The 15,793-nt window shown below is 42.3% G+C and overlaps 1 protein-coding gene across 2 annotated transcripts in view; it reads right to left on the bottom strand.

The window, feature by feature from the left end:
* Positions 1 to 266: 266 nt before the first annotated feature.
* LOC132018112 (amine sulfotransferase-like) overlaps positions 267 to 15,793 on the bottom strand; it is a 29,776-nt gene continuing 14,249 nt past the window's right edge. Inside the window, exons 3-7 of one of the 2 annotated variants that reach the window (XM_059400598.1) lie at positions 11,504 to 11,712; positions 6,763 to 6,886; positions 5,662 to 5,756; positions 3,724 to 3,907; positions 267 to 884 (exon numbers count right to left, since the gene is read on the bottom strand). In XM_059400598.1, coding sequence (XP_059256581.1) covers positions 763 to 884; positions 3,724 to 3,907; positions 5,662 to 5,756; positions 6,763 to 6,886; positions 11,504 to 11,712 — 734 coding nt within the window. In that variant the 3' untranslated portion in view covers positions 267 to 762. The remainder of the gene's footprint in view (positions 885 to 3,723; positions 3,908 to 5,661; positions 5,757 to 6,762; positions 6,887 to 11,503; positions 11,713 to 15,793) is intronic. The other variant, XM_059400599.1, reaches the window with a different exon arrangement.

Below are 15,793 nucleotides of genomic sequence, written 5' to 3' on the forward strand. Positions count from 1 at the left end.
AAATAAATCAGTACTCAGCAACATTCTAACACAACTCATTATGACAGTTGATTAGCTTCTTTGAGAAATTACGGTGTGGTTGTGAGAAACATATAACAGCAGAAAAATAGGTCCTTTTGCCCGAGTCTGCTCATGTGCATGGAACTGATGGGAATGAGGTCATGTCTCTTTGAATTTATTGAAATACCTTTTTAATATGGTGGCTCTTTGATAAATGGTCTTGGGTCAATTTTTTGTGTGTGAGAAAAATATAGTTGTCTTAAACATAAGAGAAAGAAAAATAAGATTTATGAATGCATGAAGATACTCGTGTTGGCAACCCTCAAAGTCAAACACAAAACCTAGAAGCCATATGAATGAAAGGTTGACTTACTATGTAAAATATAAACCTGACATATGAAGAAAGGCCATAAGTACCCTTTTTATAAATGGCAAGGCTTCTATTACAAGATGTAAATTGATCACATGCTATGACCTCCTATTTGGCCGAAGACCTTTGGAATTTCTGGATATAAAATAAAAAACTCTTCCCTAATTATATGCCAAAACCAAGAGGAAACCCTCTCCTGAACAGGCACTGGGGGATCCCTGCCAATGGACAACAGGCCACAGATGGCAAATGATGGAGAGTTGGATATTCATAGTTATTCATCACTCAGGTTTTACAGTAATGATTCAGTGACAGTCAAAGATGAACGTGGACAATTCAATATGTTTCCTTCGACAGTGCTTTTTTAGGGGATCTGTGCTTTGCTTCACATTCTAGTCTTCATTCATGTCCCAGATGAACTCCAGGGGAAAATCCTTCATCTCCCTTTGGAAAATCTTGTCAAACCTTTCATTCTGCTCAACAGTCAGGTGATTTTTCCAGTCTCCGATGGTACCTGGGAGGAAAAAGAAGGCAACTACATCCGTGAAGATTCTATGGAAGAGGGGGCTTGATACCTTAGTGGTATTGGGAGAAGCATTTCTGGCACTCTCATTTTTCTCCCCAAAAGGCCCCCCACTGACTCCTGCACATGGCCACACCCCGTCACTCTCTCACCTCCTGGCCAGGGGGCAAACTCATCCTGGCAGTTCTGCTGTAATCAAAGATCATTAGCCTATCACTCGGCATCAGGGAAATATAAATCAAAACCACAATGAGATACCACCTCACACCAGTCAGAATGTCTAAAATCAACAAGTCAGGAAATGACAGATGCTGGCGAGGATGCGGAGAAAGGGGAACCCTCCTACACTGTTGGTGGGAATGCAAGCTGGTGCGGCCACTCTGGAAAACAGCATGGAGGTTCCTCAAAATGTTGAAAATAGAACTGTCCTATGACCCAGCAATTGCACTATTGGGTATTTACCCTAAAGATACAAACGTAGTGATCCTAAGGGGCACGTGCACCCGAACGTTTATAGCAGCAATGTCCACAATAGCCAAACTATGGAAAGAACCTAGATGTCCATCAACAGATGAATGGATCAAGAAGATGTGGTATATATACACAATGGAATACTATGCAGCCATCAAAAGAAATGAAATCTTGCCATTTGCAACAACATGGATGGAACTAGAGCGTATCATGCTTAGCGAAATAAGTCAAGCAGAGACAGACAACTATCATATGATCTCCCTGATATGAGGAAGTGGTGATGCAACATGGGGGCTTAAGTGGGTAGGAGAAGAATCAATGAAACAAGATGGGATTGGGAGGGAGACAAACCATAAGTGACTCTTAATCTCACAAAACAAACTGAGGGTTGCTGGGGGGGAGGGGGGTTGGGAGAAGGGGAGTGGGTTTATGGACTCTGGGGAGGGTATGTGCTTTGATGAGTGCTGTGAAGTGTGTAAACCTGGCGATTCACAGACCTGTACCCCTGGGGATAAAAATATATGTTTATAAAAAATTAAAAAATTAAAAAAAAAGACATAGGAAGAGATTAAGTGAAGGAAATCCTAATTTAGAAAAATCAAAGTGCATATTTCTTGCTACTTGACATAGAGGCATAGAACCCTATGATCAAATGCAAAATTTATGTCTCTAATTCGGTATTATACATTATTTGTGTGCTAAAATCATATCATTTAGAATGATGGTATAAAAATAAAAGAAATATTTAACATGTTCAAATATATAAGTTATGTATGAAGTTATTAATTTATAATCCCAGTCACCAGAAGTATGAGATATTGAGACAAATGAGATATTCCTATACTTTTTTATGATGTAAGAATCTGGTTTCCTAGAGGACACATGACAGTCCTGCCCAAGAACAAAAGTGCAGTGAATGTGTGTTCTTTTTTTTAAATTAATTAATTTTCAGCATAACAGTATTCATTATTTTTTCACCACACCTAGTGCTCCATTCAATCCGTGGCCTCTAGAATACCCACCACCTGGTACCCCAACCCCCCCCCCCCCCCCCGCCACTTCAAACCCCTCAGATTGTTTTTCAGAGTCCATAGTCTCTCATGATTCACCTCCCCTTCCAATTTACCCCAACTCCCTTCTTCTAACTCCCCATGTGCTCCATGCTTTATGTTATGCTCCACAAATAAGTGAAACCGTATGATGACTCTCTGCTTGACTTATTTCACTCAGCATAATCTCTTTCAGTACCGTCCATGTTGCTACAAAAGTTGGGTATACAGCAAAGGAAACAGTCAAAAAAACAAAGAGGTAACCCATGGAATGGGAGAAGATATTTGCAAATGACAGTACAGACAAAAGGTTGATATCCAGGATCTATAATGAACTCCTCAAACTCAACACACACAAGACAGACAATCATATAAAAAAAATGGGCAGAAGATATGAACAGACACTTCTCCAATCAAGACATACAAATGGCTATCCGACACATGAAAAAATGTTCATCATCACTAGCCATCAGGGAGATTCAAATTAAAACCACATTTGAGATATCACCTTACACCAGTTAGAATGGCCAAAATTAACAAGACAGGAAACAACATGTGTTGGAGGGGATGTGGAGAAAGGGGAACCCTCTTCCACTATTGGTGGGAATGCAAGTTGGTGCAGCCTCTTTGGAGAACAGTGTGGAGATTCCTCAAGAAATTAAAAATAGAACTTCCCTCTGACCCTCCAATTGCTCTCTTGGGTATTTACCCCAAAGATACAGATGTAGTGAAAAGAAGGGTCATCTGTTCCCCAATGTTTATAGCAGCAATGGCCACGGTCGCCAAACTATGGAAAGAACCAAGATGCCCTTCAACAGATGAACGGATAAGGAAAATGTGGTCCATATACACTATGGAGTATTATGCCTCCATCAGAAAGGATGAATGTGTGTTCTTAAGTCAACCCTGGAGGAGCTTGAGGGTAAAGCACAGAGAAGGAAGAGCAGCCAGTGAGGGCCACAGCTGTCATTAACTCTGCAACAGGAGCTGAGCACATGCTAATGAGGGAAAGCAGACTAACACTAAATGAACAACCATTTGTGGAGACATTGTGCTAGGAATCGGTAGATTGTCAGGGGGCCATGAGGAAGACCTCATGACTATAAGTCACTCATTAGATTTATTCAGCGAACAAATAGCAGAGTCTCCTTGTAGAACACCAGAAGAAATCATAGGAAATCATCTTTCTAGCCAAATGAACAGGCCCATGAGGGCCCATGATCTTAGGAGAGTCCACCAACAAACTTAGAAGCTACACTCTAGCCCATTGCTACCAGAGTGCAACTTGGCCGCTCACTGTTCACCCTCACCTTTGCGAAGAAAATGACCTTTTGCATTTGGCCCAAATGCAATGGCTTTTATATTGTCATAATTTGCTAGTGGGTCATCCTTCATGTTCTCAAATGTGGCCTGTCTCACAACTGCATCGATATCCTCGGCACTCAATACTTTCCCCAGAATCTTGCAGATTTTTAACACAGAACATCTGGGATCCTGAAATAAATCAGAGTATGGTAAATTATGCAATTATAAGAAAGAAGACTTCAACAAAACTCACAGCTAAGTATTCTTATGGGAGTGAAAAATGCAGATACTTATGCTGGCTAGAAAAATGGAGTTGCACCATGAGAAGTGACTTGCTTATTCCTTCTTGGTAAATTCATCTTCCACTGTGCAGTGTTTTAGAGCACATTTGAGTTCATTTAGGAACACTCATATTCATTCTATCTGCATTAACTCAGCAAAAATTGGGAGCAGATACCTATGTCAGACACTGTCCATGCAATGGAGCAAGGGCACAGAGGCACAACAGAGAATCAGTGCTGGGAAATCATTACACAGACCTATGGGCAGAATTCAGAGAAAGTTTCAACAAAGACGACAAATTTGTCCTGAGAGTTCAAGCAAAAAGAGGTGTTTTCTAGATAGTCACACTGAAGGGGTGGAGTCCAGACAAAAGAAAGAATATACGCAGTGTTGGTGTTGCATGGAAGGTATGAGATACCAGGTCAGGTGACTGTCAGAATTTCAGCTTCCCTGGTGGAGCTTCATAGGCTCATGTGAGAAAGTGGTGAGATGAGGCCAGAAGCAGTGGAGAGGCCATAATGTGGGGAAGGTTACAGATAGGACACGGACCTGAATCTCACTTTGGTAGGTGTTACAGACTCAACAAGATTCTAGGAAGGGTGTCATCAGCTTGGGGCAGGGGTAACAGAAACCAGGGACAAATACTCAGCAGGTAGCAGCCCTTAATCGTGCCTGGCTTGCAGCTCCTTCTCCTCTTCCGTGTTTAGAGATCCCTGGTGGTGTTCGGGCAGCAGTGCCCAGTCCCTGTCCGGTAATGATCCTGATTGATCGAAGATCCTCAGGGTAATCCCATTGCCCTCTAGGAGATATTCACCTGGGTTGGTCACATGACCCAATTTTGGTATTGAAACAGAAAGATGAAGTCAAACAGAAGCTTAAAAGAGTGATTTTCCTTCTAGTGATGAGATGAGAGCAAAGCAAGGCAAGGAAGTCCTTCTTGTCCCACTTCCTTCTCTTTCTGCCATACATGCTGTCATCTGAGGACATCACTTTGGAGCCCTCATCCTGCTACTATGAGGGGAGACATCATTGCCACACTAAATATGATAGGAAGGAAAGAGAGAAAATGCCTGGGACATTCACGACATGCTGGAGTTGCTACAAACAGTAATCAGGATAACCTGCCTCTGGGATTCAGTCAATAAGTAGTAGAAGTTCTTCTGTTTTAAGGTGTTCATAATTGACTACTGGGATCTGGATTCCTTCTAATCATAACACAGACATTTCACTTAATTTTTCCTGCAGGGCTTAACTATACACAGTACAGATGAGTATAAAATTTCCCAGGAGATGCATCCCAGAACAATGAATATAACATCAAGCATGCTAATAGAATCAATAATGCAAAAATTAGATTACATAATCCACAAAAGACTGACCAATAATCTGGCTCACAATAATCAAACAGGTGCATACCCATAAGGATAAATAGACAATGCCTCACACACAGTTACTTTTGGAAAAAAAGTCCCAGGTAATTAGTTGTAAATGACCACCTGGTAATCAAGGTACAGAAGTGATAGAAGAAAAATGTCTCCTGTACATTTACTCCGGGATCTCAAATTTGGTATTGTTTTTGGGTGTTCTACCCATGAACCATCAATTCATTCGATCAGGGTGCCTTTCAGCTGCGACAAAGTCTCTGACATCATGTTTCTCACCTTCTTCATCTCCTCATAGGTCATGAACTGAATGTTGAAGAGGCTTCTGTGCTCATACCAACCTTTGATGTGGTCAAACCAAAGGCTTCCCACCACTGGGGGAGAAACAGATACATATTTAGGTAAATATGTTGAACAGGTTGAAAAGAAGCTACAGTTGTGGGAGGTGCAGGAATCTTTAGTAACAAAGAAGGGAAAGGAAGTTTGTTTGCAGATATCAGATTTCCCCTAGCTCCTGGCTCTGGGAGAACTATCCACCTTCTAGAAAACAATTCCATAAACTCGGAACAATCGGTCTCTTAAAAATGCAATTCATATAGACAGAAATCATCTTCCCAAGGGAGAGAAAAACTGAACCCAGGAAACAGAAGAAAGAATCTTCTCCTTTTGTTCCTCCTGCTGTCCACAAAGACACAGGGAGTTATTTCCTTGATGTATGCAACATGAAGGCTCCCTGATGGGTCACTTGAATTCTGCACAGAGACTAATGTTAGTTAACTCTCCTGTTCCAGATCATCATCTCTACCTCCCTAGGCCTTTCCCCTGCTCAAACAGCCACACTGGCACCTCAGAAAAGAATGCAAAGAGCACATGGCTATCTCCCGTGATAGAGTAGGCAATGCTTGATCATGGGGTTGTGAGTTGGAGCCCCACAGTGGGCATAGAGATTACTAAAAAGTAAATAAAAATTTAATAAAAGTAAAAAAAAAAAAAGAAAGGAATGTAGAACACAATTCTGTCAAATAGATCTCCCCATGCAATATGCAGGTACAGCCCAATCCTGTGATCTAAATTGAGATGCTTCTCTCTGAGCTAGAGTCGAAAATTGTAAGCTTATGAATCCTCTTTGTCATGGTTAGATGTAAATATTTTATGATGATATAACTGCAACTTGTCAGTCTCCTGAGAGGGAGCAGGAGTAAGCAAAATTTGTATCAATGGCTTGTCATGGTCATCCAAGACAACCCTACCAACTGGCTTGATACATTGATTACTGACCCCTGTTCAACTATCTCGTCATACTCTCTCTGCCAAATTCACTAAGTTAAACATTTACCACAGGATGCCAAATGAATTACTTATGGTATAAATTATAGTTACCTCTTCCTTCGAGAAATTGTTTCATAAATTCCTCAAAGGTACCTGTAAACTGTAACATTACATTCTTTGCAAAGTGAAAATATGAGCACATAACATCCTTAGGGTTTCTGTATACATAAATGATCTGGAAAGAAAGGAGGCATTCATTATTTCTGAGGCTTTCATTCTCTCATATTTTTACCCTACTACTTTCCAATCGGATGAAGCCCCTTCTCTTAACTTTACACTTTCCTAATATGTCATGTATAAACTCAGCCCTCTTTGTATTTTGGGTTTCCCCTTCTCAACCATGCCTCTCCCTATCAATTACTCCTCAAGACACACCTCCCATGGTACCTCTTCTCAACTCACCCTGACAGAAAGCAACAATAGTCTCTTATCCCTACAGCAACAAGCTAATACATGTGGCAATACCCCAAAGCTATAAGAATGTGTAACAGTAGGGAAAACTTACTAAGATAGTTTCAAATCATCTTAGAAAATTCAGAGTGTGTTTTTTATCCTTCAGCATATGGCTTACATAGTTCTTATTTATATATCTTCATTGTGTAAACTACAGGTACTTTTCATGCAGTAGTTACTTCAGTATTTTTTGCATTGGAGGAATATAGGATTCATTTTAAAAGTTGTTTACTTTTGACATTAGAATATAAAATATCATCAATCTCTGTCCAACCCACATTTAAGTGGCTTATTCACTGTGTGTACAGAATATTCAGGGGCCCTGGATGAAACCCAAGGCTTGTATTTTCACTGTGCAATGGTATGTATATATTGTGTGACTCTTTTGGGAAGCATCTAGGAAAGCTTTCAGTCACCTACTGCCTCCCTGCACATTGCCTGGAGCCAACCTTAAGCTAGGCGATGGGAAGATGATGTGAGCACTAAGTGGCCCCACTGTACTGGAAATAGAGTCCTTCCCTCATCAGGATTACCTGATATCAACAAAGTGACTGATAATATCAACTGTCAGCAGTGGTTGATACCTCTGTAATGAAAGAAAAGATCCTCCTAAACATGAAGGAAGAAGTTCTTTTCATTCCCTTGCTGTGACTCTTCATGCCTCCTGCTTATGCCTTGAGAATAGCTTCTTGTCATTAATCTTTATGCTTAGAGAAGTAAATAGTGACTTGTGCACAATGGTACAACTGAGTCACTTATGCCACATGTCCTGATCCTAACCCTCTTGGGTAGATAATGATGCTTTTGTTAACACAGGGGACCTGGGAAGTGGAGTGGTTTGAAAATGAAATCAAAACGCCATTAGGATATTGGAGTTCACGTTTGGATAATAGAGTCCCGAGAAACATTCTACAGTCTCTGTAGAACTAATATAAGAAGTAGTAAATAAGTTTATAGCAATCTAGGATTAAAGGGAGAAATCAACTACATATACATAGTATTTAAAGTCTTTGAAGTATTTAGGTACCATATACATAGTATTTAAAGTATGAAAGTATTTAGGTGATTAGGCAATGTAAAATAGGGATTCATAACAGAGGGAGGAAAAGTCCAGGCCAAACACCTGGGAATCATCAGCTCTCAGAGGTGAGTCAGAGAAGGACAAGCCACTAAAAAGGAAGGAGCAGGGTCCCAGAAAGCCATATATAAGGTAAAGAAGAAGCAGTGAACATTTCCTAAATAGTAGAGGTATCACCTTTTCTCCCAAAACACCAAAGCCCAAGATAAGAGTGCAACAGGTTAGGTTAACTCATCATCTCAATGTTGTCAATGACTTAGAGTCTTCCATGTTTCTACTCTGACATGTTCACCCTACTCCACATGTCAGATGGCTACCACTTTTCATCCCCATGGTCTCCTTAAAGAGTGAAGAAACCTTTTCTGAGAAAACATGGAAGAAACTTCTTCCCTTATGTCATTGCTCATAAGCATGTCCCTTACCTGTGCCTGAATAAATCCCTGCAAGCTGCCTGGCACCAAAGCCTGGACTTGGTCCAATCAAAGTGTACTTTGGACCCTACTCCAGGGTAAAAATATCAAGCCAGAATCACATAGAAGATACAAATCCAAGCATAATGGCAGTTCTACTGACATGAAATGTGATGCAAGGGAGTGGTTATGGGGTTGGAATCCATCAGTATCTGCTCTAAGTGTCCACTGAGACAGGCTGAAAACCTACAATGTGGTGGTGTCTGGAACACCAGGAAAAGAAAATGTTTAAAGAGGTAAAAAGTGATAAACTACATCAGATGGCAGTGGTAGGCCAGGAAAATGATAAGAAATGATCCTGCATTTTGAAAATGTTAAAAAAAAAAAAAAGGTGACATTGACATTCAGGATCCAATGAAAGAGCTAAATTCTTTTAATATGTTTCTCTCAAACTGGAAATGAAAGGCAGTAGCTGAAAATAGAAACAGAGCAAGAGAAATTTTGTTTTACTATAAAAATGTGCCACATGAAAACCTGGTTACGGGCCAAATGGAATAATTCTGTAATCAGAAGGAAATTGGAGATGAATAAAACGTAGAAATTATATTGCTCAAGCGAACTCTTTGAGAATGAAGCATCCCGGATAATCAGCTATATGGGCAACCTTGAGCATCATAGGACATTTAACAGCACCCTGGGCCTCAACCCACTAAAGACCAGCAGCATCACCACCATAGCCAAAATGCTCCAAATATCCTATGGGGGAAAAATGTCTTCCATTCGTGAAACAGTGGGATAGATAAAAGGAATACAAAAGAGATCCAAACCATGAGTGGAGGGGCAGATATGTAATGAGAACAGAAATGGTCAGCATATCCCTCTTTTCTTCTTTGGCTTTGGGAATGGCTTCTTGTCATTAAACTATATGCTTAGAGAAGTAAAAGGTGACCTAGGCACAACAGTACAACTGAGTCAATTATGCCACATGTCCTGATCCTAACCCTCTTAGGTAGATAATGACACATTAGTTAACACAGGGAACCTGCGAAATGGAATGGTTTGAAGATAAAATCAAAATGTCATTAGGATTTACACATGCCACATTTCTTCTTCAGGAGGTTTCCACTTTGGAGGTCTTTGATTGGGAATGGCCTTTTGGGAGTCATTCGCTGGAACAGGTGGAGCAGAATGCTATTGAGGTTTGAGAAGACAGAAGATAATAGCAAGCAGTCGTTTTAGAAAGGCAAAGGGGAAGCAAAACATTTAAAAAGTAAATTTTGAGTATTGAGGCCATAAAAGTAAAAAGGAGATACAACTTTTACATGAATTGGAATTTTTCCTATCACATTACCAGATTCGTGAACACAGGTTCAAATATACAAGTATTGGGTTTCACCAGAATTAGGTGTTGGCAGCTGATCATAATAGAGTTGACTAGGGCAAGAGAATTGAGACAAAGGTGATTTAAATGTCAAATATGGAGCTATTGGTGGGTGTGAAGAAGTGGAAGAGATGGATGAGAGAGTGTGGAGAGGGAGTGGAGAGGTGGAGGGGGAGGGGACTGGAGATACGAATGTGGTGACTGGTCACTCCAGGGACACCTGAAAGGAGTGGGAGGCAAAGGAGGCAGCTCTCAGAGAACAAGGTGCTCCAAGTCAGGATTCAAGGTAGGGCAGTTACTGGCGATGCCTTTGTTCATTCACTCAACTCTACTACCCTCTGGACACTCCTCTGTGTACTGCAAACTCCATCTCTCTCATGTTTACACTCTGGCCAGAAATGGACAATAAATAAACAGGTACACAGATGGCAAATGGTGTCAAGAATAAAGGCAGGTTTATACCACCTTATAAACTCTGGAGGTTGGTGGAGGAAAAAGGTCGCTGGTGATGGTGTCAATACTAAGAGGTTTGGCAGGGCTAGGGGTATGGGAGGCCAGTGCAGAGCCTGAGGAGGTCAACATGAAGGAGGCAACCCTGCACTTGCATGACCCTGAGAATGACTGCCTCTTTCCCATTGACCCCGCTGGGGCAATTTGGCTCACCCTTGTCTGGTGCTGACAAAAGACCATTCACTTCAAGTTAGAAATAATCCCATGAGCAACAGGAGTAGAGGGAGAGTGGAAAGTCATGAGTCAAGAGCTGAAATGATCAGTGGATGGAGGTGACTGATCCAGGGAGACGGAGAGACAATTCTTCAGCAGAGATGAATGATTTCCTCTGAGGTTCCCTCGGAATTCCAAGGAACAAGGTACATTTAGAGAGGAAGTAGGCAAAAGAGGTGAAGTGTGAAAAGGAAAGAGGGAGGGCATGCAGAGTAAACAGAAGAAATTGCTAGCATTGTATACACCCTTGCTAATACAGCTGATTCAAAAATGAAAGGATATATTTTATATATGATATTATAACACACTGTATAAAGTAAATTAAATCGATACTTATATACTCTTTCATTTCAAGATTCAAATCTGATACTATGAGATAAGAAAACAGATGGCTTTTGAAAATTGAAGTAAAGGGGTGCCTGAGCTGCTTAGTTGGTTTAGTGTCTGCCTTCAGCCCAGGTCATGATCCCAGGGTCCTGAGATCAAGCCCTGCATGGGAGTAGGACTGGGTGGAGGGATCCTTTACAGCAGGGAGCCTGTTTCTCTCTCAACCTGTCCTGCTTGTTCCCTCGCTCTCTCTCTCTCTCTCTCAAATAAATAAAGTCTTTAAAACAAAAAAGAAAAGTAAAGTGTGTAAAATGCTACATTTGCCAACAGCTGGATGAGTGCACGGTGTTGATATCCTGAAATGAAATGAAATAGTGAAAAAGAGCAGTTAGCTCTCAGCAGTCAGAGCCCATTTCCTACTTTGGCTTTTTTGTTCTTCAGCCCACTGGGAACCAAGTAGTATGGGAGGTGGTTAGAGAAGAGACGAGGGGATGGTCTTTCCTCAAAATCCATTTCTGGAGTTTTATACTCAAAGAAGGGGACTCTTTCCTTGGTTTCCAGTTTTCCAGTACCTTTGCGATGTTCCTCAGAATAAATCAGACTTAATAATTGCTGAAACCAGATGGTTCCTGTAAAAGAAATAATTTTGTTTTCAATGATGATCCAAAATGGAGGTAGATTTATCATGAATTTTTAATCAGAGTTTGTTACTATAATAAGTACAATGTGATTTCATCTGAATGGGATTGTTAATATATGTAAATGCAGTGTGGGAGAAAGAAAGCAAACGTGGCCTTTCTTTTCCTGTTTCAGGAGATGCTCCACCTGAAACTCCGTGGCATTGTCCCACAAAGTTATATTTTTACTCTGCTGTGTTTCTTCTGCTTCGCATATGGGTCTTTCAAATGATCTTCTATGCCTGCCTCTCTACTTCCTTCCTCAAGCCCACTCCTAGAACATGAGCCAAAAGAAGCCAAGGAAAAGGTAATCCGTGGAAGGAGGCAGTTCCCAGCTTTGCGGGCTTCCCCAGGTTTGCTTCTGTTTCCCTTGATCTCCCCTTCAGGAAACAATGTTCATTATAAATCCCTACTGGAGGCTCCTGGACACCGACATGCAGACAAAAAGGGAAAGATGATGCAGAATGTTGGACCCTTCGCTTTAAGTGGGATGTGACAATTCTTATGATGACTATTTCACCTAATGTCACTTACAGTGGACATTTGTCACAAAGTATGTGGGTGTAATTGCCTGGTTATTTTCCCTACAGTTCATGTGCATGTTTCATATACGGGGGCTTTAAGGTTGAAAACACACCTCACACAGGTAATCCTTCTGACATATCCAGGCAATGCCTTAAGAGACTTACCACAACAAAAACTCAGAGGCCCCAGAAAGACTCAAATCACCTTCTGAAATGAGAAAACCCACTGACCCCTTGTCCATTCTCATCCCTGGCTTCCTTCCTGAGACCATCCCATCACCCATGCTAAGTAGCAGCACCCAGTGAGCAAGATCACCGTTGGGCACACATTCTCTGTGACAGGTGCTGCTGGTGTGCCCCTTATCTGGTCCACTCAGGACCTTATTATAGGTGTTGTAGTCCTCCAGTGTTGCCAAGAGAAGACCAAGGCCACAAGAGACCTTTGTGTTACCATAGCTGGAGCTCAAACTGAATGAAAACTCTGTGTTACAAGGTTCTGAAAGTCTTTCTAGCATCCTTTCAGCTTTCCCAGATAACAGACACTGCTTCTGCAGGAGGGATCACAGCTTCAGGGTAGCTGAGAAGTTATCTAGAATGCCACAGTTCTATAGGGACTCAATGAGAGAATGCAAAATCTCTGCACAGATTCAAAAATTCAAATATGATCAGCTTCTTCTCCCACTCCACCTTTCTTTTTGTCTTTTAAGATTTTATTTATTTTTTGAGAGAGGGAGAGTGACAGAGAGGGATAACAATAGTGGGAAAGGGCAGAGGAAGAAGCAGAGCCCCCACTGAGCAGGGATCTTGATGTGAAAAGCAATCCCAGGATCCTGGGCTCATGACCTGAGCCAAAGGCAGAAGTTAACTGAGGTACTCAGGCGCCCATGCCACTTTCATTCACATTGTGTCTGTCTTTCTTTCTTTCTTTCTTTCTTTCTTTCTTTCTTCCTCTTTCTTCCCTTCTTTTCCCTCTTTCCTTCCTTCCTACCTTCCTTCCTTCCTTCCTTCCTTTTTTCCTTTCTCCCTCCCCCCCTTCCTTTCTTTCTTTTTCACCTATTTCATGGTCAGGTGTTAGCAAGATGGGGTACTAGGCTTTTCCCTTCAGTTCTTCATATAGTAACACCACTGATGCTCTGTAGGCCCTCCCTGATCTGTTTATTCCTTTATCTCATCTCCTGCTTCCATCCACCCCTATCCCCACCAGAGACAAGCAGGCTTTGGGACTTAAAAGTGCATTCTTTGCTGAATGTGTTCTTATGAAATAGGTATTAATGTATGTGTTTGTATTTTCAATCCATGGGCATCATATCTTTCTGTTTGCCACTGTGCACTGTGGTTTCACATTTATTTATATGCTACGTCTGATCCATTGTGTCTAACAGATGCTGTTTCAGGGTATGCATTCCCACACTGTCCTGTCTGCTCTCCCCCAACGGACACCTCCCCCCACCAAACAATTTGCAGTGTTCACTCTCACTCCTGCTCCCTGGGCACCTGCATGAGATTTTCTTGGAGGCAAATAGGCAAGACAGGAATTGCCTCCCAAGTCTGGACTGCGGTTGTGCAGGGAGTAGCAGATGGCTCTCCGGAGAAGCTGCGTCAATCTACTGTCTCAAGGAAATATATTAATGCATGCATATTACTGTACACTCCCTGTCAGCATTCAGAGTTATCCACCCCTCCATTGTTGGTCAGTCCAGGAGATGTAAATGAACAATCATTGTTTACCAGTTTGGGGAAGTTTTTGGTATTAGTGGAGGGTGATTTTTTTCTGCACATTCCCTGCTCATTTCTTTGGCTCTTTTTATACTCAGATTGCTACCCCTACTTCTTGATTTGTAGTTCTACTAGGTTGTGGATATTAATTTTAAATTGCCAACATTGCAAATATTTCCTCTTTCTGTCCCCTATTATATGGACATAACCAAGAAAATAAGCTTCTGCATGGTGAAGGAAACAATCAACAAAACTAAAAGGCAATCTTCAGAATGACAGAAGATACATGCAAATGACATATCTCATATGGGTTAGTATCCAAAGTCTCCAAAGAACTTTTCTAACTCAACACCCAAAAAACAAATAATCCAGTTAAGAAATGGGCAAAAGAAATGAATACACATTTTTCCAAAGAAGACATACAGATGCCTAACAGACACATGAAAGATGCTCAACATCATTCATCGTCAGGGAAATGCAAACCAAAAGTGCAACAAGATAAAACCATACACCTGTCAGATGGCTGAAATTACAGCCCAGGACACATCACATGTTGGTGAGGATGAGACAAAAGAGAACCCTCTTGCAGTGTTGGTGAGAATGTAAACTGGAGCAGCCACTTGGAAAACAGTATGGAGGTTCCTCAAGAAATTAAAAATAGAACTACCCCTGGGGGACAAGATGACAGGGAAGTAGGAGGAGGCACCTTTTCAACCTGTACTCTAAAGTGAGCTGATTACCTACCAAAGAACTCCGATCACCCATGAAATCAGCCTGAGATCAGAATTATACATGTCTGGATCTCTACAGGGGCAGAAGATGCCAGTGGGCAGGTAAAGCAGAGTGGGAATGGTGGACTGATATTAGAAGATAAAGAAAAGGGGAAGGGAGCCACCAGAGGCAACCAGTTGGAAAGTAATACCCCCAATATGAGCGAGAGTGCCCTGCGTCTGGGAACCAGCATTAACTTGGACACTGGTTGAAAGCACCCCAAAAGAGCAAAGGATCACGGGGGCGGGCGGGGGGTGATTGTGGGAATGGGGCGGCTAGGGACAGAGGCTTAAGTCCCTGGTCCCAGGACAGCCAGAGCCAGAGAGAGTGTGGCGGAGAAACCAGGTCTTGGTCCCTAAGCCGCCAGCGTGCCCAAGAACGCTTGGGGTCCGGCTCCTGTGAGGGGCTGGGAGTCACACCGGAGGGCAGAATGCGCGAGCCCTGCTATGGAGCCTGAGATGCGAGAGTGCCTCATCCTCCCCTGAGAGAGGTACAAAGGCCCAGCCGGCGCCCTTTGATATGTGCCATTGTTTCAGAGCCTAAAATGCATGCACCAAACTCTCCCCCCAGAGAGGTGCGCGAAGGCCCAGCCTGGTGCTTTGGACCTGCACCCCGTTTTCAGAACCTGAGACCCGCCCGCCACCCACAGCCTCCCCTGAAAGAGGTACGTGCAAGCCGGGTGCTCTTAGACCCAGAAAGACCAGGCACTCCCAGCCCGAGCCAGCAGGAAAATCTCAGTGTGCAATCACTGCTTGGAACCTCTCTGGAGATCTGGAGCTGCCCAGACAGCCACCGCTGCTGTGGCTTTGGGTACAAGCAAAAGATCCTGCATCCCCAGGGACCGCGACTCGGAACCTGCTCTGCCATCAGCCAAGGGGGAACTTATTTGGGCTCTGCAGCCAGACTGAGGCTTCTCTCCGAGAGGAAGGTCAGGGTGCAGTTTGTTTTTCTCTAAAACTACAAAAACCATCAAAAGCGGTCAAGGTGAGAGAAAAAAAAAAAAAAGTGAACAAACATAAAAA

This window comes from Mustela nigripes, chromosome 5 (assembly GCF_022355385.1).
Source record: "Mustela nigripes isolate SB6536 chromosome 5, MUSNIG.SB6536, whole genome shotgun sequence".
NCBI lineage: Eukaryota > Metazoa > Chordata > Mammalia > Carnivora > Mustelidae > Mustela > Mustela nigripes.